The following is a 25,246-nucleotide window of genomic DNA, read 5'->3' as shown; positions in this document are numbered from 1 at the left end:
TCTTATTATCCACCCGTTAGTCTCCTGTCTCTATTTTCTTCCTCACTTTGTCTTCATCCTCTGCATTCCTTGCTCCGCTCCTCCTCCTCAACCACCTCCCTCTCTCTGTCACCTCTTCATTCTCTTCCCCCTTGTCCTCCATGTCTTTCTCCTTCTCTTCATGTCCCTCTTCCACCTGACAGACAGGTTTTTAGTGACAGACAGGTGCTGGTCTGAGTCTCTCCCTCGCCTCCTAAACAACAAAACAAATCAAGACACCGCAGCGATCTGTCTGTTGAGTGTCATTTCAATCCACAGCGAGCGGCGACCCAGCGACGCCCAGGAACGGCTTCAAGGCACCTGGAGAGGACAGATTTAATGAAATTCAGCTCAATAACACCTGTTTGATATGGAGAGAGACAGAGAGGCAGACGGGGAGCCGCACCAGACTTTGAGATTCAAACTAAGTATATATGGAAATATATAGAATAGAGTAAATCCAATACGCATACATTTGTCACAATACACCCTGTTTCAAAACCAATCGGATTTGATCCAGTGAGGAATAGAATTTTATATTTTTCTGATATTGTTTCTGATAAAACTGTGGTGAAAATTCATCAGAATCAGAAAAAAATAAGATCATACAAACAAGAGTAAACACAGAAAGTGTTATACTGGATCATGTTATCATCAGTCCCTAAGGAGCATACATTGCCACTTAAATGCTGCTGACTGGGTATTGTTAGCCTCAGTTCTTGTGTCAGTGTCATCCCTCTAGATGTGGTGTTTTCCAAAACACTGTGTAGGAGCCTGACAATAAAACAACACATGGCTTCAGCAAAAGTTAAGCATAGCATAACATCACTGCTGTTCTGTTTTTAACACACATACTGTTAACATTAAGTGATTGTATTTGCTTCTACTTCTTTTGGTTACGCTCCTGTCATTGAATCTCAACACTTTAACATTAATAGCATATCAGGAAAGGAAGACCCTGTAAAGTCAAGGTAAAGGACGTTATTGTGAATTACAGGGATAATTTGCGGATTTTTAACCAGCTTTGTATGGTAACACAACTTACTCTCATAGAATGGTCTCCTATGATATCCTACGAAAAATGCATGCACAACAGTTCGATGATATCTTACGAATATGCGCCCCACGACTGATGTTACAATGTACAATGTACGATGTAAAATTATATAATTAAGGTCAAGTTCTGGAGGTTAGGTCTAGGTAAAGGAACATGGTGAGGACCAATAGCGGATTGGCCTTCGGGACGTTCGGGACGAATCCCGATGGGCCGGTCACCAAGTGGGCTGGTGTGGGCCGGTGGGGCTGGCCCGGTGGTCAAAGAAAGGAAAAAAAAAAAAAGACTAGTGAATGTCAAGCTAGTTGCTAGCTGTCAGTACTGCAATGCGCGTCCCTCCCATGTTGTTTGTTTGCTATGAGATGTTCACAGGAAACGTAGGTGTCAATCTTATGTTTTGATACTTGAAGGAGCAGATAAGAGCGGCCTTTTCCAATACGAAAGAGGCCCTCATTTTTCCTGAAATCTGATTGGCTCAGCCGCAGTCATCAGTCATTACTCATGGTAGACCAGGCTAGTTTGACCGTTAGCCAGAAAACATGGATAAAGCTGGTAAAAAAAGAAAGGGTGGCGCGAAAAAAACTTGAATAACAAAACTTAAATCTTTAATGACTTTACAAGAAGAGGCAGCAAAGTGCTCCAAAGTAACCGACCTGTTTGGACACATCGTTGGTCGATGGGCTGAGACTGCTGGTGTTGCTAACAACGGAGGGAGCTGGAGCCGACAGTACCATAGCAGGTGCATTAATGTTAGCTAACGTTCGTGAGTGTGTAATGTGCAAGGTTGGCTTTGGCAAATTGCGTATTTCTTCTAGGTGTCCGGCTCAAGACGCCAGCTAGTCTACTAGGTATTGCATTAGATCATTATAATTTAAACCTGTACTAAAAGAAAATATGCACTTGCTTTTTTCCTGTGGATGCACGCAATTAATGTTAGGTGGTGCTTCCAGTCCCAAGGACAATGAAGCTGACTAACCCCAGTCAGTACAAGCATATAGAGGATTTTAGGTAGAAACGTGTGGGCCAGTGTGTGGGCCGGTGCGCCTGGATGTCCCGGGCTGAATTTGTGTCCCAGTCCACCCCTGGTGAGGACGTACCTTAAAATGACTCAAAGTTCACACAGATCCAAATATGCGATGTCCGGGGAATCGCGTGACCCATCCACCACCCCAACCTACCTCCTTATTTATGCTCTTGACTGCCTCCTTGTTTTCTGCTGTCAGCACATTGTACACATGAGTGCACCCTTTCAGTATTAGTGGGATATGTACGAATTTGGGTGCCTTGCTTTTCGTAGGAAAACATGAAAAACGGGTAAGAACAGCCTGCATAGCAATGTGGGTAGTGCTTGTAAATGAAATGTGGTGAACTTCCCTCCACCTTGCCAGCACCCAGATCTCCCTGCTCATTTGCTTGCAAACTTTTTGCTGGCTCTTGGGCTGTTGTTTGAACTACATAGTGCACGTCCACAACCACGGACACAAATGGTGCTTCTCAAAGTCAAGGATACTTCCTTGGTCAGATGGGTCCTTCCGAGTTGGGTCTTACAAAGGCTAGGCAAAACTCCCTCCAAGCAGTCAGTGAACACATTGGAACAGGCTAGCAAGTGCCCAGGTGTGCTTCATTGAAGAGGCTCTGCCTTCAATTACAGCAAATCGTGCCTAAAAAATTGCAGGTACTTCATGCCCACTGAGGATACACACATTAGAGGCTGACATTTTTTCGGGAGTCCCACGGGTCACGTGATTCCCGTGGGATTCCCACGGGATGGGAATCAGTTTCACTATTCTTCACGTGATTGGGACGGGATGGAGAAAAAAGTCAACGGGAGCGGGCGGGACTGGGAATCATAATTAGGCCTGTCGCGATATGCGAGTCGGTTAATTGCACGGTAAATTAAAAGGGATTAATTGCCAAATTCATGTGTGTTTGTTTTCCTCGTCTCTCTCCACCAAAGAGACTGGACAACAAGAGTGTTCACTTCCGTGCATCGTCTGGCAGCCAGGTGAATTGGTTCATTAGCGTAATGAATGGAGGGAAAGCTCTTGTCATCGAGTGTCTTTGTCTCTGTGGGGGAGGCGGGGCTATGGGCTACACACACAGAGTGCGATCTTCGTGAGGGGGAGACGAGGCGGAGAAGAAAACAGAGAGTTGAGCGTAAGAGAAAGACATGGAACTTGTTCCTAAACCAAATGCCACGGCCCCTGGGTGGGAGTGTTTTGAATTTAAAGCAAATGACAGAGGGCAGCCCAGTAATTTGGACGAGCCAGTGTGCCGGATTTGTTCTAAAACCATCTCAACAAAAAGAGCGAATACGACCAACTTAACTGCACACCTGCTACAACAGTAACATGCTGCTCTAACACTGATGCTTCAGTATTAATAATCTAATGATGCCATATATAATAATATCAGTCAGAGGAACCAAACACTACTTCTACTGCAATACTTTAACTACATTTTTCTCTCTCAGAACTGGTTCTTATGACGTGTTGTCTGACCACATCAGAAATCAAATGTGTTTATCATTCTGAACAGCATCAAGGTGGAGTGAATGTTAAAATAATTAGGCAATAAACATCAAAACACAACATTAGATGTCATATTTGGGTTTATATTCAACTAATGTAGGTATTGTGTGATCCATGTACTATATATATATATTTTTTTTTTTACTGTAACTGAAACACAACACGGGAGCGGGATGGGACAGGCGTCATTCTTGTGGGATTGGGACGGGGCGGGATTTTTTTTTTTCTTTTTCATGGGATTGGGACGGGATGGGATTATTTTTGTGGGAGTGGGATGGGACGGGATGGGACTGAAAATCCACTCCCGTGTTACCCTCTAACACACATGCATTCTTGAAAATTTTCTGAAAGAAAGACTCGGTCCACTGTAGAATTCGAAAGATCCTTGACATTGGAACAGACTTTTGGTGGGATTCGATGACTTAGCCTCCTTGAAATTCAGCCATTTAAGGATCCTACCTTGACTTTGAGGAGTACTGAAAGAGTATAGACGAGGACCAAGAGAGAGTTTGTGAACGGGAAGTGGGCACCATATTGTTTTTTCTATTCTAAAATCAGGGGTCTTAAAAAAGAGAGCAAGAGAGAGAGAGAGAGAGATCAAACTGTAAAACTAAGCAGTGCTGACCAAATATAAACCAGTTTTCTGTTACAGTATTGCCTATTTCTCAGTGAAAATGTTTTCAGAAACATATTTTAGTGCACTGTTTGGCTTTAGTACGATAATTTGTGAACAGGAAGCGGGGGCCATATTGTGGTGTGCAAGCACAGGCTGAAAAAACTTACTGATTTAACAATAAAACTCATCAGCGCAGATCAAATATATTCAGCCACATAGACAAACTAGTTTTATGAGAAGACCATCTTTTCAGCAATGAAATACTTCTTTAACTTTATGTATTTTTGACACTCGGTTCACTGCTTAAGGTTGGTTTTTCCACCCCCACATTTTCTCACAATCATTTTTCCATGTCACAATTCTCATCTCTTATTAGACCATTCTTCCTCTCTCTACCATTAAATTCGCTCACTCTGCATAAAGACCGACAAAGAAGAAAGGGAGAGATGGAAGATGAGAGGAAAATATTTATCTTTTCTCCTCTCGTAGCACCGATGTTTGTGCGATGTCGGCTCAATCGATTGGAGAAAGTGGAAGGTCATCCATATAGTTTGTCTATGTGTGTGTGTGTGTGTGTGTGTGTGTGTGTGCGCGTGCGTGTCCTCATCTATCGATTGGTTAGAGGTTGGAGGTTTGTACCTCACCGCCTACACCTAAATGTGTCACCCTGCTGTGTGTGTGTGTGTGTGTGTGTGTGTGTGTGTGTGTGTGTTTATATGAGTGTGTGTTGTCACTTCCAACATTGATCCCTTTTGTGATGAAACACCTTCCCATCAGCCCCTTCATCATCACTCAGCAGGAGGAGGAAAAAAGAGGAAGAGTGTGTGTGTGTGTGTGTGTGTGTGTGTGTGTGTGTGTGTGTGCGTACACGCACATGCGCTCAAATGCATGTGTTTCACCTATTTAATGAATCTTTCTAGTAAAAGAAAGCATAGCTTAAGCATACAAATTATATTTTTCACATTGTTTTACTTAAAAACACCAAAAACACACATCACAACAGTTATCTGTGTGTTTGCGGCGTAAGGTTCATGAAATCTCCCAAAAACATGTTTCTGTACGTTGCTCTAATGTTTTAGGATCATGGTTTGCATCAGGAAAAACAAAAGGCATGGTCAAAAGATTCCCTGTCTTCAAACCTGACATAGTTCAGTAGCTCTCTGTGGCTCTAAAGGTTTTTTCCATCACAGCCCTTGCTCATTTAAACAGGGCAGTGGATAATTCCTGGACACCTGCAGCTCGGCTCATTAGTACAGGGCAGTGGGTGATCCCTGGATGTCTGCAGCTCAGTAAATAATTCCTGAATGGCTCCATCTTGTGCTCGTTTAGACAGAGCAGGTGGTAATTCCTGGATGACTGTAGCTTTTTCTCATTTATACAGGGAAGTGGATAATTTCTGGACACCTCCAGCTTGTGCTCATTTATACAAGCAAGTGGATTATTCCCTGAAAGCTGCAATTCATGCTCATTTGTACAGGGCACTTGATAATTCCTGGATGACTGCAGCTCATGCTCATTTACATGCTTAGTTATAGTGGGGCACAGGCACAGAAATAGATGCATTCATTTAGTGACATTGCAAATAGAAAAATAAATTTGTTGCCCAGAGATACAGTTTTGGTATATCAGCCCCCAGTTTTGTCCAGTCCACCACTCACAGTCCAGTGTTGCTTTCACCATGAAACAGCACTCCCAACAGTAGATTTTAAGGGCACGGGAGGCTCCTTAGCAGCTTTTTCGTGTGTGTTAAAGGTTAACTTTGGTCTTTTTCAACCTGGACCCCATTTCCCATGTTTTTGTGTCAAATGACTGGGAACAACAATTTTTGAAAGGGCTCCAGTTCTGAGCTAGAGTGCTGCAGCCAGCCACCACAAAACAGGCTGCAATGTAACCACTAGGGGCATACGGCGCCATCAATTTACGTCAACCAAGAGTGCTTGTTTTTGCCACTGACAGGCTCAGATTGTCATTAAAAGTGTCTGACACCATTATGGAAAGGACCCCAACAGAGGTTGACCTTTTGTTAAAGAGTAATATCCTTTTTGTTTGATCAAAAACAGCTCACAAAATGCTATTGCCAGACTCCATGTAAGTAAACAGTAATTTGTCATCATAAAACACATTTCAAAATGTCCTCTATTCCAGGAATCACCAGCTTGGGTTTGGTTGAAATAAACCCTTATTTCACCCAGTTAGATATGAAAACATGCTGACTCTATTCACGCTTAAATTAATGTTTATTTAGATGTAGTCTGGTGTGTTTAGCAATGGCGATTTTGCGGCTGTTTATGGAAAGGATGCCCATAGAGTGGACCTTTTTGTAAAAGAGTAAGATCCTTTATGTTCAACCATAATGTTGTTAGAAAATTAAGACTCATTTATACTCTGTTGATGTGTAGTGTACAATTTCACATCTCCATTATTTCTTATGAATTTTACTTGTATTTTTTATGTTTTTGTGAATAAATTGTGATTGAATTGAATATGTTGGCGTAAATGCAGCCAGTAGATGGCGCTAGAGGACATAGTCAAAAGTTTCATACAACAATAAACAAGGCGATGGTGAAGGAGGTCGTAACATTGTACCTTTTAAGAGAGGCAGCGTAATAGACGGCAGTGGTCTGTTAGGTCAATAAATATATCACAACATGTGGAAGGAGCATTTTATTATTAATTCATTCTGTTCTGCCAATATTTAATTGTCCTCCTTGTCTCCTGTGGTCACAGCTTGCTTGAACTATGCTACACTGCCCCCACAATCTCTGGTGGTACTGCTTTGTTTCATCCATATCTGTAAGCTTTCAGAAAACATTCATAATTCGGGATGAAACTAACGCAGAGTACGAATGGAAGGCTGTCCGTCTCAGTCTCCATCTCCATCTCCATCTCCATATCTAACACTGAGCATAAAGCCCTTAGAATAAGAAACTGACCCTGTCATTGGCAAAAACAAGCACATTAAGTGGACGGACATTGACAGTGACCAATGCCCCTAGTAGTTACATTGCAGCCTGTTTTGCGCCAATTTCAAAAACCGTTGTTCTCATTAGTCACTTGGACACAAAAACATGGGAAAATAGGGTCCAATTGAAAGCTGAAAAATACTAAAGTTACCTTTTAAAATACATTTTTAAAGGTGCAGTATGTAGGATTTGTTGGTATCTTAAAAGTGAGGTTGCAGGTTGCAACCAACTGATTACCCCTCGGCAAACCCCTTCCTTTCCAAGCATGTTAAGAACCTACAGTGGCCTTCAGGTAACATAGAAACTTGAAAAGCCTTCTCTTGAGTCAGTATTTGGTTTGTCTGGTCTGGGCTACTGTAGAAACCTGCTTCCTATATGGATATGAAGGGCTCATTCTAAGGTAACAAAACACAGTGATTGGTTTCAGGTGACTATACACTTATTAAACCTGAATGAATATTGTATTCCCTTCCTGCCAATAGCTCCCCCTTAGTCCTTCAGTCTGCACCTTTAAGTCTAGTTTGATGCACACCTTTGTGACGAATCTACACATGATGCATTCCGTTTTTCTCTAAATCCAACACTGAATATAAAATAGTTTCTCTGTCACCGGACAAATTTAACATTTCTGTAAAAGTTTGATCAAAGCAACCAAGAACTCAAACTCCCTGCTATGTTTCATTTTTATCTTGTGCTGTCAGTCCATAATTTTGTTGTAAAACCATTCCAAACATGAGGTATTAAAATGTAGAGTGAGATAAGACGAGAAGGCTTCACATCTGGCGGAAAGCTGAGATAGAGTCTGAGGCAAAAACATGAGAGGAAGTGAGATAAAGCTGGATAAATCTGGTTTCACACAGTCGTTCCACTCTGGGACACCAGGCAGCAAAAATCCTCCATGTGAGTTCTACAGTTATTCACTCTTAAGTCCACAGCAGCAAATCTGAACTATGACTGGTTACATTCAATCGTGACATTCTCTGATTTTAATTACCCCTGAAGCTACCCTTAGAGCAAACTGCAGCTAAGTCTTGAAGTTAACTGATCATCTAACCTGACACAGTGACCAGTTTGAATGGCAAAAAAATTGTGGTTTGCGCCAAACTGTGCAATGTATAGATGGAGTTTCGGCCACAACTTCTAACACCATCCAACTGATTTCATGTTTCTAGGATAACTGAAATACTTGCTTACTGCCATTTTCTCGTGAGTGCCCAATTGATACTGGGCATGTGCAACTCTCAGTGAGATGAGAAGAAAGGGAGATGGCTTACTCCATTGCCACTTCCATCATCAGCCCTGGAAAAAACAATGTGTTTAATTCTTTTTCATCAGGCAAGTGAGTTGCAATTAGTCAATCCTTGTTGTTAAGCCCTGCTATTTCAAAATGGTACATTTTGGATTAAACATAATTGCTGCCTGGGTTATGTTAACTGATGTGTTTTTTCCAGTCTAGGAAGTTGTTTCAAGTTGCCTTAGATATAAAAATACTCATCATGCTTTAGTTGTCACAAGCAGCAATAGTTTAGGTAAATGAAATGTATCGTTAGTGAATGTTCTCCAGATTTGTTCAGCCTTTTCAGTGTATTTGCTGTTGCAAATTAGTAGTGTATAGTTGTAATTTTTAAGAAGACTATTTTCCTTTTTTTCTGGTTTCTATTTTTGACATTCCAACACTACATCTATCCTCTGCACTGTGCACTGAAATCTTTATGTGTCGTGTTGTAAACATCAGCATAGCTGTGATGTAAAGGAAACAGTAGTGTGTTAACAACAGTCTGGGGTGTATTAGAGTTGAAGTAGTTTGTCGTAGCAGCTTGGATTATTACTGAGAACTACTGATTATTACAGACCGATCAGGCAGTTAGGTCAGCTCTCTAAGGTCACCTCAGGGTGTGTTAGGGTTTTTTTGGCACTGATGACGGTCTCAAAGTTCGGTGTGTGACCTGTGTTTTCTGCTTTCACAATGAAAACATCAGAGCTCCAGACACAGGGAACGCTACATTACACGACATAAACCCCTGGAATTACTGCACTGTACCACAGAGCTTTTACTGAAAATTCCGCACACACACACACACACACACACACACACACACACACAGCTTTCACAGTGTGTAACTGGTAGCGCACAACACCCACACCACACACAGCTTTCAGGGTAAATTAATGTATACACACATACTCTCCTCTCCCCACACAGTCACTGCTTTCACAGTGAATTACTGCAAACACAGACACACACTGTCATGAGCAGCTTTAAAACTACAGGCACACACAGAGCTTTCACAACAAATTAGAAAACACACACACACGCCTGGCAGTGCCTCTGGGGCAGTAAAAGAACAGTCCGACATTTAGGTTAATCTTTTTGTTTCTGACTTTCTCTGAGTCAGAGAAGATGGATATCAGTTTTGTCAATGTGCGCCCATTACAGAGATGGATTCAGGATGTGTTTAGCCTAAGCAGGGAAAAAAGAAAAAAAAGAAAAGAATCGAAACTCCAACAGCTCCAAAGCTGTCTGATTTATATGTAGAATCTTGCTTCTTGGTCATGTATTGAAATAGTAATAAAAGTAGTATTGCAACTAACTTGTTAGTTAGTCTGATACAAGACAAACTGGTTGCCTGGTTTATTGTAGGGTGCTTGACACTTATGAGTGTCGCACACCTGAAGAATTTAGTTATGTCGCAGACACTGTTATATTTTGTTATGCTCTGTGATTGGGTAGATATGACAAGCCTCTCTGACGCATCTACTGGAGTTTCGTGTGTCCCGGCGTGAGCAGCATAGGGCCGGATCCAGTTGACCAGATCATCAAAATTGGTGGCAGACATCTGAAAAAAATCAAAAGTGCATCTTCTCGTCCGTGTCCTGCAATTGTTAGACTAAAACCAATCCGGCTTCACTCCGAAGTCATCGAATAAAGTTGCTTGGTCAGTGACTTCCGACGTCAGACACCAACAAAAAAAAAGGTGCCGTGTGGGGGGAAAATGCGGCCAGACAAGAGGTGGGGAAAGTTTGATTCTTCACAGTGATAATGGCGACATTTCACAAAAGTTGGATTATTATCATTGCACTGTGTTAACTAAGATATTTTTTGTTACAGTCATTAATCCCTTCAAATGTAATAGTGACACCGCTATAAAATCAACAATGTGGTATTTTGTCTCTCAGCACATTGACTTCCTTACCCTGTCTGTGGCACTCAGTCCCAAGCCCATTAGTTCCTACTGAAGATAAAAATCTTCAGTCTTCAGTCTCACAAACATATTGCCTTATTGTTCAAAAAGGCTACATAATTTATCAAAACAGAGGGGCACTGTAGTTTTTAGCAACTGCTACTTAAACAGAAAAACCTGGTGCATTTGTTGGGGACTATTTTCAGTGGCATTTTGTGTTCTAATGAGTGTTTGTGGCAGCAGCACTGTGGGATTAAGTCAAAATAAACTACAGTGTGTTTGTGTTCATGGTAATAAAGGAACATGTCAGCCAGTGCAACAGTGTGAGTCACTGATGTGTCTTTAATATAATTTAGACAACAATGGAGCGCTATGGCTCCATCGAGCTCCAGGAATAAGAAATATCAGACTTTGGATACACACACAGTATTTGTCAATAGATACAGTCATTGTTACTTTTGGCCTTTTTTAATTTGCTAACAGTAAGAGAAAATATATAAAACTTAAGTGGCAAAGGAGGATGCTGTCATATTATAGTGTTGTGTATTCTATTCGACCTTTAGTATCCGCTTCTTTTTTCTGTGTGCCTATGTGCCTCTTTTCAACTTTTATCCATTAAAGTCAGTTTCCGTCTTCAGGTCAGTTAGGTCAAACAGCACACACACACACACACACACACACACACACACACACACACACTCACTCACTCAAGATATTAGACATTTTACTCACTCACCCACTGTGGTGGAGATTTACAGGAATAAATATCCATTTTAGAGGAATTTAAAACTAGAGGGCAGATAGAAGTGTGTGCGTGTGTAGTACAGACGTTTTTAACGGCAGCTGGCTGAAATGAGCCCTGAAATTGAGTGCACAGAGAGAGAGAGGGAAAGAGAGATAGAGAGAGGCAGTATGAATGTGAAGCAGAGTGAAGCTGAAGTGAGCGACCAAGCTCAGCAGTCTTCTTTTGCATAAATAGAGGTTAAGAAAGAGAGAGAGGGTGAGGGAGAGAGGGATATGGAGAATATTTATAGGCAAAATGATAAGGAGAGAATGAGATTCAGTCTGTAGATCTTTTACATATCAGAAGCCCCCCCTTAATGTATTTATACTGTATTAGTACTAGTATGTATTGGTGTTTTAAGCCCCTACAGTGTGGGCAAAGTTTAACTCGTTTTTTTTTTCTTACATACCCCGCTATCTATCTTTAGAATACTACCTGCTATCAGTTAGCAGTAGCAGCAGCATGCAACAACAACATTTCAGTCAGAGCCACTTTAGTCAAAGGAAACATTATTGCCATTTGCAGTATTATATTTGGCAGTATGGCTCTATTCTGGGGCCTCTCTGCCCTTCCATGCACCTACATGGAAAGCCTAAGGTAGAGAGAGCAAACCTCTCTGCCATTCCATGCGCCTACATTGAAAGCCTACAGCAGGGAGAGCAGCAGCAAAAAACCCTTATTTTTTGACAAGATACAAACTTCAGATTACATTCAGGAAATGTGCTTTGTGACAAGTAATGGATCCACACAAGCCTGTGACAATGTAACAAGCACTTGAGCAACACTTCAACGGAAACTTGTCAAAAACGTAGCTGGCCACACTGTTACTTGTAGTGTGAGCACAGCATAATATCAAGCAACAAAAGTAGCAGCAGTTAGCAGCAGCAGTACCAGTCAGTAGCAGCAGTTGTCAACAACATAGCAGTCAACCGAGGCACTAGGTGTCAACATTAAGCAGTTAGCAGCTGCAGTAGCTCCTGGCATTTACAGGCTTGGAATTGCCTGCTACAAAAGCTTAATAGGTCCAAACTTGGCTGAGGGGATTGCTATATATTTGTGACTGGTCTTTTACGCTTTCAGGTTATAGAAAGTCCTCTTTACAAAGAAATGTTATTTTGTATGAAGGTTTTGTTTTGTAGATGAAGAACAAAATGCCGTACAATGATTCAACCAGACTGACAGCTGAAAGGAAAGAGAGAGACAGAGATCTTTCTGGCCAACAGTTTAATACTAGAACAAATCAGCAATCATTGGTGAAAGAAACTGGAAGCTGAGCATCAAAATGTGTGCAGATTTGAATAGGAATAGGTTCCTGTTTCAGTGTCAAGTGCACAACAATGCCTATAACAAGCAGCAGTTAATAGGCAACGTGTTGCTTTAGCAGAGCTCTTCTTCAAACTTCACAATAGAAGGTTAGTCTTGGAGTAGCGCTGTTTGGGGCTGTATCAGGGAATATCAGCTGAACATACCATGGACTGACAAATCACAGTTTAAACCTACTCAGTCTAACCACTGAGTAGACTGCAGAAGGCCCAAAGGATAACTCAGTATTTAGAGCCCACTGTTGTGGTTCAGTTGGCCCTTCACTAAGCCCCGACCCATTGTGATGGTCTGTCAAGCTATCAGAGTAAGCATGGAGCCTACACTGTTACTAACTGCACTCTCTAAGGAAATATAATTTTTTTAGAAAAACAAAAAAGTGATTTCAGAGAGAAGCATACAGAAGGATATAAAATATGTCTTTTAAAGATATATCCAGGATGTCAAACTCACTCAGCAGCAAAAACAACTTAAAAAGATGAAGATAGTTAAAAGCTAAAGCCTAACATACAGATCAGAGCATAAAAATGAACCACCACATCACTGCCAACTGAGATAGGAGACAAAGAATATAAAGGGAAACTTTGCTGATATTCAACCAACGATGTTTGGTTTTCCCCCGTGCTGCCTGCAGCTGGACCTCCACCAGCGGACGGGCAAGGAGCTCCAGGTAAAACGAAACACTGTTCATCTGCACACACTGCGATTACATGCAGCTGGTTGCATTTTGGCAAAGTTTCCCTGCTTCCCTTCATTGGTTCCTGTACAGCAGGGTAGGTCTTTATTTATTGTTCTAATCATTAAAAAGCAAAAGCATTATATGTATACATTCAATAAGCTATACTCTCAGTAGCTAGGTAGCTAACCCTACACTTTCCAGGGTTTGATTTTGGTTTTGGAACAGGAAAGAAACATCTATCGCCTTCCAACCTCTCCAGGTAACGAGTATCAGTAAGCTTGAAATCCACAAAATGAGGAAAATCTGAAAGGATTGCATTAGCATCCATGAGGCACAGCTGTGTAGCTGTTGAACCCTTGTCAGAGCTGGTCAATGATACACTATGATAGGCCAGTCCGCGTTAGAGGGGCGGGACTTAGAGAAGGGACAATAATGATCAAGAGACACTTCTGCTAGGGGTGTGCGAATCAATCTTAAAATAACAATGCTCTCAATACTACATTTTCATTTTGAAGATCGATGCTAGTGTCAATAGGATCAATACCTAAAAGGGGATTTGTTTCTCTCTTCTACGTCCTACCTAGTTTTGTTTCAAAAGTAAAACTGTCTGTGCAAACAACGTTGTCATGAACACATCTAGTGTATGCACTCTTTGCTTCTCCACTGCTTTTGTGTTGTCTGCACTCAGTCAATTTACTTGCGATCTAGCAGTGTCTTCTTAGTTTTAGTTTCATCCGATGTTTACTCCGACTGTGTTTACTACTGTGGGCTTATGTGGAAGCTTGATTGTACTATGAATAGAACCATGTGTGCATTTACATGACAGTAGCTGTTTGCAGACATTCAATACAGATAGTATGTCTGAGCCTGACTGGTTTTGTTCGACAATAGCAGTGATGGCTTAATGAAAGATTTAAAAAAAAACATGAGAAAGAACTTGGAGCTGCAAATGAAAAAGAGGGGAGGAGGAGGACACACCTCAACATCCAGACCTCTGATACAGAGCCAGAGTTTACTGGCAGAGTCTGTTCAGGGAGGCTCAGACAAGGAATATAGTAGCCTAGTCAAATTAACATTATAGTCAAATCAGATTTTCTGCATTGGTTAATGTTACATTTTCAAACTGTAATTGGTTATCACTTACTGTTACCTAAGCAGATTGATTTTTCACCTCATTAATTTGTATTGGTATTAGTATTGGTATGAATATCAATGATTCTGGCCCTGTACTACTTGGTATTGGATTGAAATCAAATTTTGTGGTATTGCCCACCCCTAACTTGTGCCCTATTGGATGAGAAAATGACAAAATCCAAGTTCTAATGACTAAATGGAAGTTTGATTCACTTCATTATTCTTTGGGGCTACAACTACAGTATTTCAAAAGTAAATAATACACTCGCTGTCTGAATTATACTGTTTTGTCTCTGTTGAAGTAGCCATTATTGAAGGAAAGAAAACAAACATCAATAAACGAGCCGATTCCAAACTTTTAAATAAAGTGTGTGTGTAGAAATGTTTTGTCAGGAGGCAGATGTACATTTATTTATAAAACAGTAAGTGTTTAAGCACATACATCTGTGTGTATTTGTGCCCAAATCGAGAGATAATGTTGTGTATATATTTTGAACGTCAGTAGAAATGTAATACACTGTGTTTTGTCCATTTACGTATAAGTTATAATTCTCTCGTGTAGTTTTTTTTTTTTTTTTTAATAACACACACACACACACACACACACAAAAAACATTTCTTGTAGAAACCTCAGAGCTGAAACCAAACTCCCCTAAAGATCATTCAGGCAGCAGAAACAATATAAATGCAGAACAGCTTGGTGGATGATGGAAAAAACAGGGAGGCTTTGTGTGTGTGCGTGCGTGTGTGCACGAACGGAGGTATCATTGGTCGTCTGGCAGGCTGCAGCGTTATTTTCAGCACTTATTCAGATTGTTTTCCAGCTCTTCTTCTGTGGTGTCTGACTCTATTATTTAGCCTACCCGTCTATTTTCGTCAGAGAGTGACGCTTTACTGCTCAGCGCCGGCTCAGTTCTTGGGCTGGGTCACCGAGCAGGAACGAATCCGCCCTTCACACCCTAAAATCTCATCTCACAGAGACGAGAGGAGGTGTGTTAACACTCCTCTATTTCCATCTAGGAGTGTCTTCCTCACCTTTCTGTTCTTTTTCTTCCACCATCTCTTCCTGTTTCTCCTTTTTCCCCACCATATTGGTTTTCTCAGCCTTGTCTTTTCTTCCTCCATGTCATACTCCTCTTTCCTCTTGCCACCATCTCCTCCTCTTTGTCTTCCTCACTCTCTTTCTCCTCTTTATCTTTCTTTTCATCACATCACATCATAAAGTGTGAAATGTGTGTGTGTGTGTGTGTGTGTGTGTGTGTGTTCAGTTAAGCTTTATTGACATGTACAGACAGACAAAAGCATTTAAAGACTCAATGGAGAGTTATGACCTTTGACCCCAGGGATAGATTGGATTTCTCTCAGCTTATGATGGAGGGGAGAGGAGGGGAGAGGAGAGGAGAGCAGAGCAGAGCAGAGCAGAGCAGAGCAGAGGAGAGTTGTGAGGACAGTTGATGGCATCACTTGGGTTTTAGATAATCAGTTTTCAGTTGGGACTCGTTATGTTTTCTTGAAAGATGATATGTTCCCATAATCCCCCCCCCATCATTGACTCCACACTAAAACGTAAGAAAACTTATGAGCTGTGGTATTTTCCTGTATGTGTGTGTGTGGTACATTTATTATTGCTGTGTTCTGCCTCGAGGACTGCTCTCTACAGCAGTATAATTGGTGGCAACTTAAAAGCAAGTACTGCTGTAACACTGCTGATCACACACACACACTCTCTCAGGAAACTCCAGGCCATTTTCAAGTTGTTCTCTTCAGCACTTGTGTTCTTGTGGACTTCTGAACTGTCGTCAATCACAACCAAGTGCTACTGTCACAATCCAGAATCTTTGTTCAGCCAAGAACAGTTCAACTGCCTGGAGTTTTTTTTGTTGTTTTTTTGCTGGACACCTTTTTTGAGGATATTATTGAAGCTAACTTTTGCAAACTTGAGGTATAGTCAAGGATTCCAGTATGTATTTCTTTTCAACCAGTGGTGATGGTGAAGAATAGCTGCATTTTTAATTTCAACATAAAATCACCTAAGTGAAAATGCCAAAAATTTGAGAAATTCTTGAAATATCGCAAGAGTTTGTACGTGGGGGGAGAATGCGACTGTTGATAAATGACTGGTAAGTGACAAGTAAGTGCAAAAGAAACTGACTCAGCAAATAAATGACAATGTATGGTCAAAACTCTGTATTTCTATGGCCTAGTATGTTCGCCATTATTATACAGCCATTGCTTTCCTTTGTTCCACCCCGTTGTTCTGCAGTGGTATAACTGCAACTGACTGGATAATTAGTGCCACCTACTGCTTATCTCGATGAGGTCGGTCGGATAACAAATCAAAAGTTTTGCTTGGGTTCGGCCCACTTGACATGCTGCTGTGTTGTGCTATGGCCTATTCAAGTGCTGGAATTTGTTATGCACGTGACAACGCCTGAACGCAACACAGAATCCGCTCCATTAGTGTCATGCTGCGGGTTCAGGCCGGGCTCAGTTATAATTGTCTCAGACTTGGTTCAGGTTCGGTCAGGAAAATGCGGCCTGAGCCGCGCTCTAGGGTGTGTGTGTGTGTGTGTGTGTGTGCGCGCATGTGTCTGTGTGTGCGCATGTGTCTGTGTGTGTGCGCGCGCATCGAGGTGAAACTCTGCCGTGCGCGATACAGAGAGCAGAGGAAAATTGTAAATGCACGACTATGTAGAGACAGAAATGACATGCCGTCATGTAAATAAATAAAAAATGAATCAGCAGCGGCGGTCATATTTCAGCACCGGCTAGTTGCATATAGGGGAAACATTGAGTTACATCTGTATACTTTTGGCTGCTTATATTTCTAGATCTTACCACATTTCAGTGAAAACGAATACATGGCAATGACATGAGGCAGTGTGTGTAAGATATTAAGTTTAGTCTTTAGCCTTAAACACACATAACAGTGACAGAAACAGGTGTACAGATTTAGCTGCATGCTGCTGGAAGACACACTGGGAACCCTGTTTCAGTTGTTCAGGTTTGTTGGTAGTTTAATAATGAATGTTGTTGTCCCAGATACAAATTTTGCATTCTTGCAAGGTTGGACTCTCTCCAAGTTAGAAATACAAATAACACAAGTTCAAACTTGGCACACTCAGTATTAAGAAAGGCCTATAATTTTCTGACTGTTTAACTAGTCTCATGAGGCTCTTCAAAACTCTGCTCTTATTGATTGTATGCACCGTCAATTGCATCTATCAAAGCAGTTCTGAAAGAGGTTCAATGAAGCAAAGAAGGCAGGCAGGAGCAAAAGAAGGAAGCAAGGAACTGTTCAGTAAAAAAACTCATGTGGCAAAAAAATAAACCACTAGAAGCGAGAGTATTTATGCCATTCAACAGCTGTAGAGCATCACAGCAGTGTTTTATCATTAGTTAATTTGAACGTCGATTATAAGACCTTTTCTTGTCATGGTAGGCAGTTCAAAAACAAGAAGTCTTTGAAGCAAACTTGATGCCTTTAAACCTTTTGAATACAAGATATTAGTTAAGTGATTAGTTTTAAGTTATAAGTTGTTCTTTGTTAAAATCATTAATGTTCCTGATTTTTTTTCAAATATTGGAATTGAAGCAAAATCACAAGGTTAAATTGAGAATAAGATTGAAATCAACAAGTTTCACGTGATCCTGATTATAGAAGGTGATCAACAACAAAACTTTGATACAACATAAGCAGGCATAAAACTGGTGTAAGTTTTAATCAACCAGCACGTAACAGTCGGAGATTGTCATTTTTTTTGTTTTCATTTTCATTCTTGTTTTGTTACATCAGTGTTTAAATACTACATCAACATATTCAAGAAAACATGTTCACCCCGATCAAAACGCAACACTACATTCTTGTTCTGTGATACTTTGACCTGCAGCTGCTAGTGTACATTTTGTGTAGTTTGGAGATGTGATATGTAGTTAAGACAAATGAAATATTGTATGTGTATGTGTTTAAAGATGTGTCAGTGACCCCATCATGATGATCTTGATATCCTATAGATCAGGACAACACATCCACATGCAACAATTAGTATGATATTTTATGAAAAGTTATGCGCACAGTTTATATGATATGTTATGAATTAGCAACCAAGCGGTTAGGATAGGTTAAGGAAACGAATCATGGTCCATGGTAACTTGACGTACTTAATGTGAAGACATGACATTGCGTGATGACATGACCTTATGCACATATATAATTTAAAAAATAATTTCTGGTTTCACCCGGGACAAAAATAGCAGTCAACTGCATCAAAGTCCTGTGTCTGTTTGACCAGTTTAGCACTCACTTTAGGGATTTCACCTGACTCCCTATTTTGATTCCGTCATATGATGAATGACAGCCTGCAGTGCATAAGTCGCGTGATCACAGCCTCCTGGCTCATGATGACGTGGGTTATATATGAATTATAGTGAGTTGCTTTTTGAAGGTATAAATACAAACAGTTAATGAGAGGAACCTGAAGAGGAACAACACGTTAATACAGGTTAAAATGGAATTTGCACATTATGGTCACATTCCTGTGAAAAAGATCCACCCAAAGAGTCGAAAGGTTATCCCTCTGCAAAGGAAAAATCAGTGGAGCCCATGGGGAGACCCTTGAGGGGCATATACAATGTGCAAGAGCATGGTCAGTGACAGGGGGTAGCCGAGCTAACACTAGTGACAGCAAACTTCTCCACTGATTCTGATTACCTGTTTACAGTAAAGGCCTGGTCACACCACACCACACATCTAAAATGGTAAAAATTTGCAGCAAAATCAACACATACACCGATTTACCAGGGACTGTGCTGACAGTGCCGACCTGTCCACAATAAAGGGAGCTACCATAGCTTGTTAGCTGTGTCGCACCATTTACCTTTATTTAATCTCCTGTATTGGGGTATAAACTGCTCCAATAAAGAGGAATGGTTTGAATGTTACTGATGATAAAAATAGGTCTTTGAAATAAGCTGTGTGACCTTATTATTCCAGTGGTGACCAGGCTCATGAATTTGCTAACTGAGAGCTTTCTTTGCGAATCATGGATATATTATTTCAACTAACAGTTGCAGTAAGCAAGCTTGCCAGCTCAGAGAACTTTTCATCCCACTTGAATAATCTTAATTGAATGAAATTATTAGGGCTGTCCTGAATACCTATCCTGGGGCATCAAAGCTTCATTAAGAAATATGAAGTTAATCAGAACTTCAAGGTGGTTGGGAGTTAGCGATAAGAAGACATTTTTGGAAACATCTTTCTTTTTTTTTTTTTTGGCATTTAAATTAGCTACTTTGTTAGTATGTAGGTTGCATTAAAATTAGCCATTATAGCATGAAAAAAGAATTCTTTGCAAAACGGTTAAGCTGTTACTTACAGTTTTCAGGTGATTTGCCTAGCTGGTTATAGATTTGTGATATGCCAGTTTACTTTGATATATCTGGCACTTGACTTTTTGGGGGGTCATCTTTGTAAATTTGAAACTATTCCAGGCACTTGATTTTTTTCAGATTTTGCTAGTGTATCTGTAAGCCCGTCACAGGTGGTCAAACAGCTGAAGTCACAAAACTAGGCCAATCAGTAAGTTTAAAAGTTATATTTTTTGGATAATGCTATAGAAAGATGGAGCATTCAAATACTGATTTGGACATTGATTACCATGCAATGATCGAAAACTCAAAGTATCTGGGTCCTAGAAATTCTAGAAATTATCTATAACCCTGAGAACACAATGTCTTGGAGTAGTAAAAGGTTAGGGATAGAGAAAATCGACTGAAGCTCAGAGAGCTGTGACTAAGCCTGATGAGTGCTAGCACATTTCCGGCTAACTAGTGTGTTAGCAATTAGCTTGCTAGCTACAGTACTTTACCATCTAGTCTTGTAAGTACCCCTTATGTCACTAAGCTTCTAGAACTGCATATTTTGTGAAGACTTCAGCTGTCTCTCTCTGTCACATGACCCTTGCCTTGCATGTTCTAGCCAATCAGTCCCTTACAAGTCTTCAGAAGCGATGCTTCTGTATGTGCTTGGTTACAAGTAGGACAGCTCCGCCCACCTAATTTGCATATCAAGATTTAATCCTGCAGGCTTAAAATTTAATACCAGGTGTAAAAAGAAGGGCCTTTGATCAGATGTCATTACTCAAATAAAGTATCCAAAGACTCAGGATTTGTAGCCTATGTGTCTCTCATGTTTGTCCTGTAATGTATTCTTTAGTCGCTCATGTTCTACCTCAGGATGGTGAATAGAACAAGTGTTATGTGAGTCTATATAACTCCACTATAAAGTACTTATTCCAAAACCCCATCCATCAATTTCTCAAAGGAACAATATCCTAATTTTTAAGTACATCTACTTGAATGTTTGAATTAATCCAGCAAGGCTGAGCTGTCAGTCATTAATCAGATGGTCACATTATTCTAAGCTTTGATTTAATGTGAGAGGAGGAAGTAGTCTTTACGTTCAGATAATTGATATCTATTGATTGATGACTAGAGTCTTCAGATGCTCTGCCGCTTTTTTCTTCTTGCCTGTGATCTTCTTTACCACTCTTCTTCCTCCTTTTCTTCCTTCTTGTCTCTTCCACGTCTTTTTCCGTTCCTTATCTGCTCATCTCATTTGTCATCTGCTCCTTTTGTTTTTTCTTTGCGCTGCCTCCTGCACCTCCCCTCCACCTCCCCCATCCTTGTCCCTGCTTCTCCTCCCTTCCTCCCTCCTTCCTTCTCCCTTGGATGAACTGTTAACAGAGGCCACACCCACTCAGTATAGGCCCGCCCACACACCTGCTCCTTCTCCTCGCCCTCCTCCTGCTCCTTCTGGCACCCCCTTGACTTACTCCTCCTCCTCTGATCCCCCACCAGTGTCCCCCAGCCCAGGCGTTGCCCTCCCCTCTGCCCCCCGCGACCTGGTCCCTGTCCTAGTGTCCAGCCGTTTTGTCCGACTCAGCTGGCGCCCCCCAGAGGAGACTGGAGGAGCCGTGCAGACCTATGGTATTTATTATTCCCAGGACGGAGTCGAGAGGTAAGATGTGAATATTTTTTTTGTTATGTCTCTGTTTGGTCAGACATGGATTCTAACTTTAAGGCAGTGGTGTCCAACCTGGAGGTTGGGACAGCCCACAGCCATTTTACTTTTTCAGACTTTTTTTTGAATGTTTGCATTTTTCTATAAACATGATAAATTTGTTGTACAGGTATTTGGATATAGGCCAAAGTGTTAAGCAAATTTAAGTTTTGACCTTATGATTGTACTAGATCAAAAGCCAGAGGACCACCAAAGTTATCATCATTCATTCTGCAACCTACTCGCCCAAAAAAATGTTGGCATTGTACATTTCTATAAATGGAAATGTTACATTTACACATTATTATGTAGCTCTATAAACAGAATATGCGCATGTATGCAGCATCTATAGACCACGGAAGATTTCTGTATTGGTATTCTCGTTTGTTGGCAAACTAGTATTGACCAATCGTGTTTAAACGGCAGGTAAACTGAGGATGTATATTAGATATCCCCTGCCTACAGAGCCAGAAATACTGGCCCTTGCTCCTTTATCGTTGTCAGACTGATAGTCAATGGGCACTGAGATTGTGTAGCAGATGCATTGAAACTTTCCATTTCAACAACACTGTGGTTATTGTGTGGTTAGGTTAAGACACAAAAAAACACTAGTTATGGTTAGGGTAAAGATTTGTTTTGGCTTGAAATACCCGGTTTTGGGAGTGCAATCCCTGCTGGGAAAAAAAAAAAATGTCTCGATTTAAAAAAAAACAAAAACAAAACAGTGTTGCTACAAAAAAAGCCACTGAAAAAACAGCAGTGAACCACCAAATCACATCCGGTTTTGTTATTTATTGGTCTCATACACTGGTCTCCGGCTTGGCTGGCATTTCAGCTAGGTGACAAGCCATCCACCATCCCCTTCACCTCCAGATGACAAAGTCAGCTCACAAACTAAGTCACTTCAGAAATGTTGATATGATATATATGAAACATACCAATGTAACGTGGTTCATAGAAACATACAATGCCAACATTTCCTCTGTGATGGGCTGCATCCTGAGCACATGAATTTGTATACCAAATCTATATTCACTTGTGTTGACATTTCACTGGAAACCACAAATTTGAGCCTTATGGTGGATCTCAGGGAAAAGTCAGGGGAGCACCAAAGGCTTTATGATCTATCATCTGGGGACCATGAATGTCTGGAAAAAAAATGTCATGACAATCTAAACAATGGTTACTGAGATATTTCTGTCTGGACCAGGCCATCCATAGAGTCTTACCATCAGCATAGGATAGACTCGAAGGTTTGTGAACCACAATACCTTATAACAGGAAGCTCCATGTTGTTGACTTTTAAAGGCGCAAAGGACATACTAACAGCATGTTCAAGACAACACTTCTTTCCTTTGATCACAGCTCTGCTGCACACAGCAGCTCTGAACATTTAGTAGAAAAAGCTCTGGGTGACATATTGGCGAGTCCCCTGCTGATGTTAAATGGTAACCTCTGACAGTCGGGGCTCCAGCTGAAGGCTTCCACACCCAGGCTTTTAAGCTTTGTTACCTCAGGGACTAACCGGCCTGCAGTATTTTAGGGCTGTGAACGGTACGCTGGACAAAAGAGCCACTGAAGTTTCATCATGAAACGATTCGACAGAGAGATTTTGTCAGTCCTAATGACTTACAGAAGGAACAGAGGCAGAGGTTTTGTCAGTTCTAATGACTTAGAGAAAAATACAGAGATTTTTCAGCGCTAATAACTTGCAGAAAACGAGAGAGGAGGGAGGTAGGGAGAGAGACTTAGAGGGAAAACAATGAAAGATTACAGGGGAAAGGAGATGGCAGGCAGGGAGAGTGAGGATGAATTTTTTTTGTCAGTTGTAATGACTTCCAGGAAATATATTGAAAATAAAATAGAGAAATAGCGAGAGAGATCAAGAGAGAAAAATGGAAAAAGAAGGGAAGCAGAAAGAATTAGATGGACAAAAAGATGAGTTTTGACTCTCTATTTAGAGGCTTTAGGCAGAGTCCCTACATGTCGTAGCTAGGCATGTCATACTGCTTATTATTATTTTCACAATATGTAAGCATACTCATAGATGCCACCATTTTACATGTCAGTGGTACTTTACCTAGTCTAGGCCTGTTTTTGTGGAAAACCAAAAAAAATCCACCTCATGCAATTTGAAACAATTTAGAAATATGCCACACACGGCAACAGCTACATTGCCATATACAGGAACAGCAATGGCAGATGACCTTATTGTTTACGTTGTACAGCAGCCTTTTTGATAAAGTTCATACGAACCACACTAGATTTTTGCACTCTGGACCCAGTTAGCAGTAAAATTACAACATATGTTCCCCTAAATAAATGTTGTCACTCCACAAAGGTACACAGGTGCTGCACATGTGTACATGTTGGCTTCAGCCTGACAGTAAAATAGTTTAAACATATTTGATGATGAAAACTGGACCAGCTGTTGGTTTGCCTCAGCCGCAGTCTCCGGATTTTATGACAGAAGACAAAATTCATCTCAGCAGACCAAGACTCCAGAGCCCTCTGATGCTGGGTCTGAGCTGGTCTCTTTGTTATCTACTGGAGAACAGTACCCCCAGAATTACGTCAATATATGACAGATTTACACCTTGCAATTTACAGCCAGTGCCAGTGCAGGAAGTAGTGTGTCCCATATGCCTGTAAAAAGTAAAAGGTGTTGAGGTTGAGATGTTGGATGGGCAAGTAGCATGTCTAACTTTTCTTGCAGGGTAAATCAGAGATAGCATCCTGTAACAGCTGACTTTTTTTGTAACCACAATCTTTCCCTAACCTTAACCATACTGTAGTTGCCATTCATAAATTATATAAAAACAAGACATTTAAAAACATTGGCCCTGGATGTAAAACAAGACTAAGAGTCTACAGCCATGCTAGCAGCTCTGTGACAGCGCTGCTTTGAGCTAAATACTAATGTCAGCATGCTAACCAAGTGGCAACCTCCGGGGGTGAAAGATGAAGTCAACGCTGAAGTTTCAAAAACATTCCTCTAATGGCTACTTGAGGCTGGCTTTAGAAGCCAGTCAGTCCCCACTGATGCTCATGTTGAAATGCCAAAAGTTACAACAGAAATTCACATGTTAAAAACAGTTTTGGTCTTTGTAGTTAATTTCCCCCTTTATAACAGCTGTACAGGGGATGATTTTTTATATAATTCACATTTACATTTTATTCAGGCTTCAAGTTACCCATAATTAAGGGTGGGCCACTTTGAGTAACAGGCTGATTGCTGATAGTGCTCTCAGTCACATCCAGCCCTGGCTCCTCCACAGCTCCAGCCACTCGCCTAGATATCATTTCTGGCTTAAAAAAAAAACTAAGATGGAGATGACTAAAATGCTGAACTCTGGGCTTCAAAACAGAGTCCACAAACCAATGGGTGATGGCGTGGTAGCTGTGTCCATTATTTTTACAGTCTGTGATGCTAACATGCTCACAATTACAGTGCTAACATGATGACTTAATGTGCCATACCATTGTTCCAATGGCTCATAATTCTGAATGTCCAAATCCTCCAAAAGATGTCCCATTTGACTAAAAGGTCATTGTCTGACCAAACAAATGTGCGTTGCACTGAAGGTGCTAACCCTAAGCCTCCTCCAAACAGAGTGACATGGCTAATTATTATGCAAAATGACATCATCAGATCTTCCTAGTAATTAGTGTTGCGTTCGTCAACGAAAAGTATGACTAAATATCGCCGTCAACGAACCTTTATCACGTGACGAAAAGGAGACGAGACGCAACGTAAATGGTGGTCATGTGACGATAACTATAATTAAATATATAATGCAATATTGTTGACGAATAAAAACGAGACTAAATGTGGTTTACAAAATAAAACCTCTGCTAAAATGTCTCTTCATTTTCATTGACCAAAACGAGACGAGACGAAATAA

General features: G+C 40.9%; 1 protein-coding gene across 2 annotated transcripts in view; it reads left to right on the top strand.

The window, feature by feature from the left end:
- Nucleotides 1-25,246, top strand: part of dcc (DCC netrin 1 receptor) — a 403,570-nt gene that overhangs the window by 199,384 nt on the left and 178,940 nt on the right. For both annotated transcript variants that reach the window (XM_050052349.1, XM_050052348.1), the window contains exon 8: nucleotides 21,140-21,299. In XM_050052349.1, coding sequence (XP_049908306.1) covers nucleotides 21,140-21,299 — 160 coding nt within the window. The remainder of the gene's footprint in view (nucleotides 1-21,139; nucleotides 21,300-25,246) is intronic.

This window comes from Epinephelus moara, chromosome 9 (genome assembly GCF_006386435.1).
Source record: "Epinephelus moara isolate mb chromosome 9, YSFRI_EMoa_1.0, whole genome shotgun sequence".
Taxonomy (NCBI): domain Eukaryota; kingdom Metazoa; phylum Chordata; class Actinopteri; order Perciformes; family Serranidae; genus Epinephelus; species Epinephelus moara.
The sequence above is the reverse complement of the archived record's forward strand: the minus strand, read 5'-3'. Positions and strand labels throughout refer to the sequence as shown.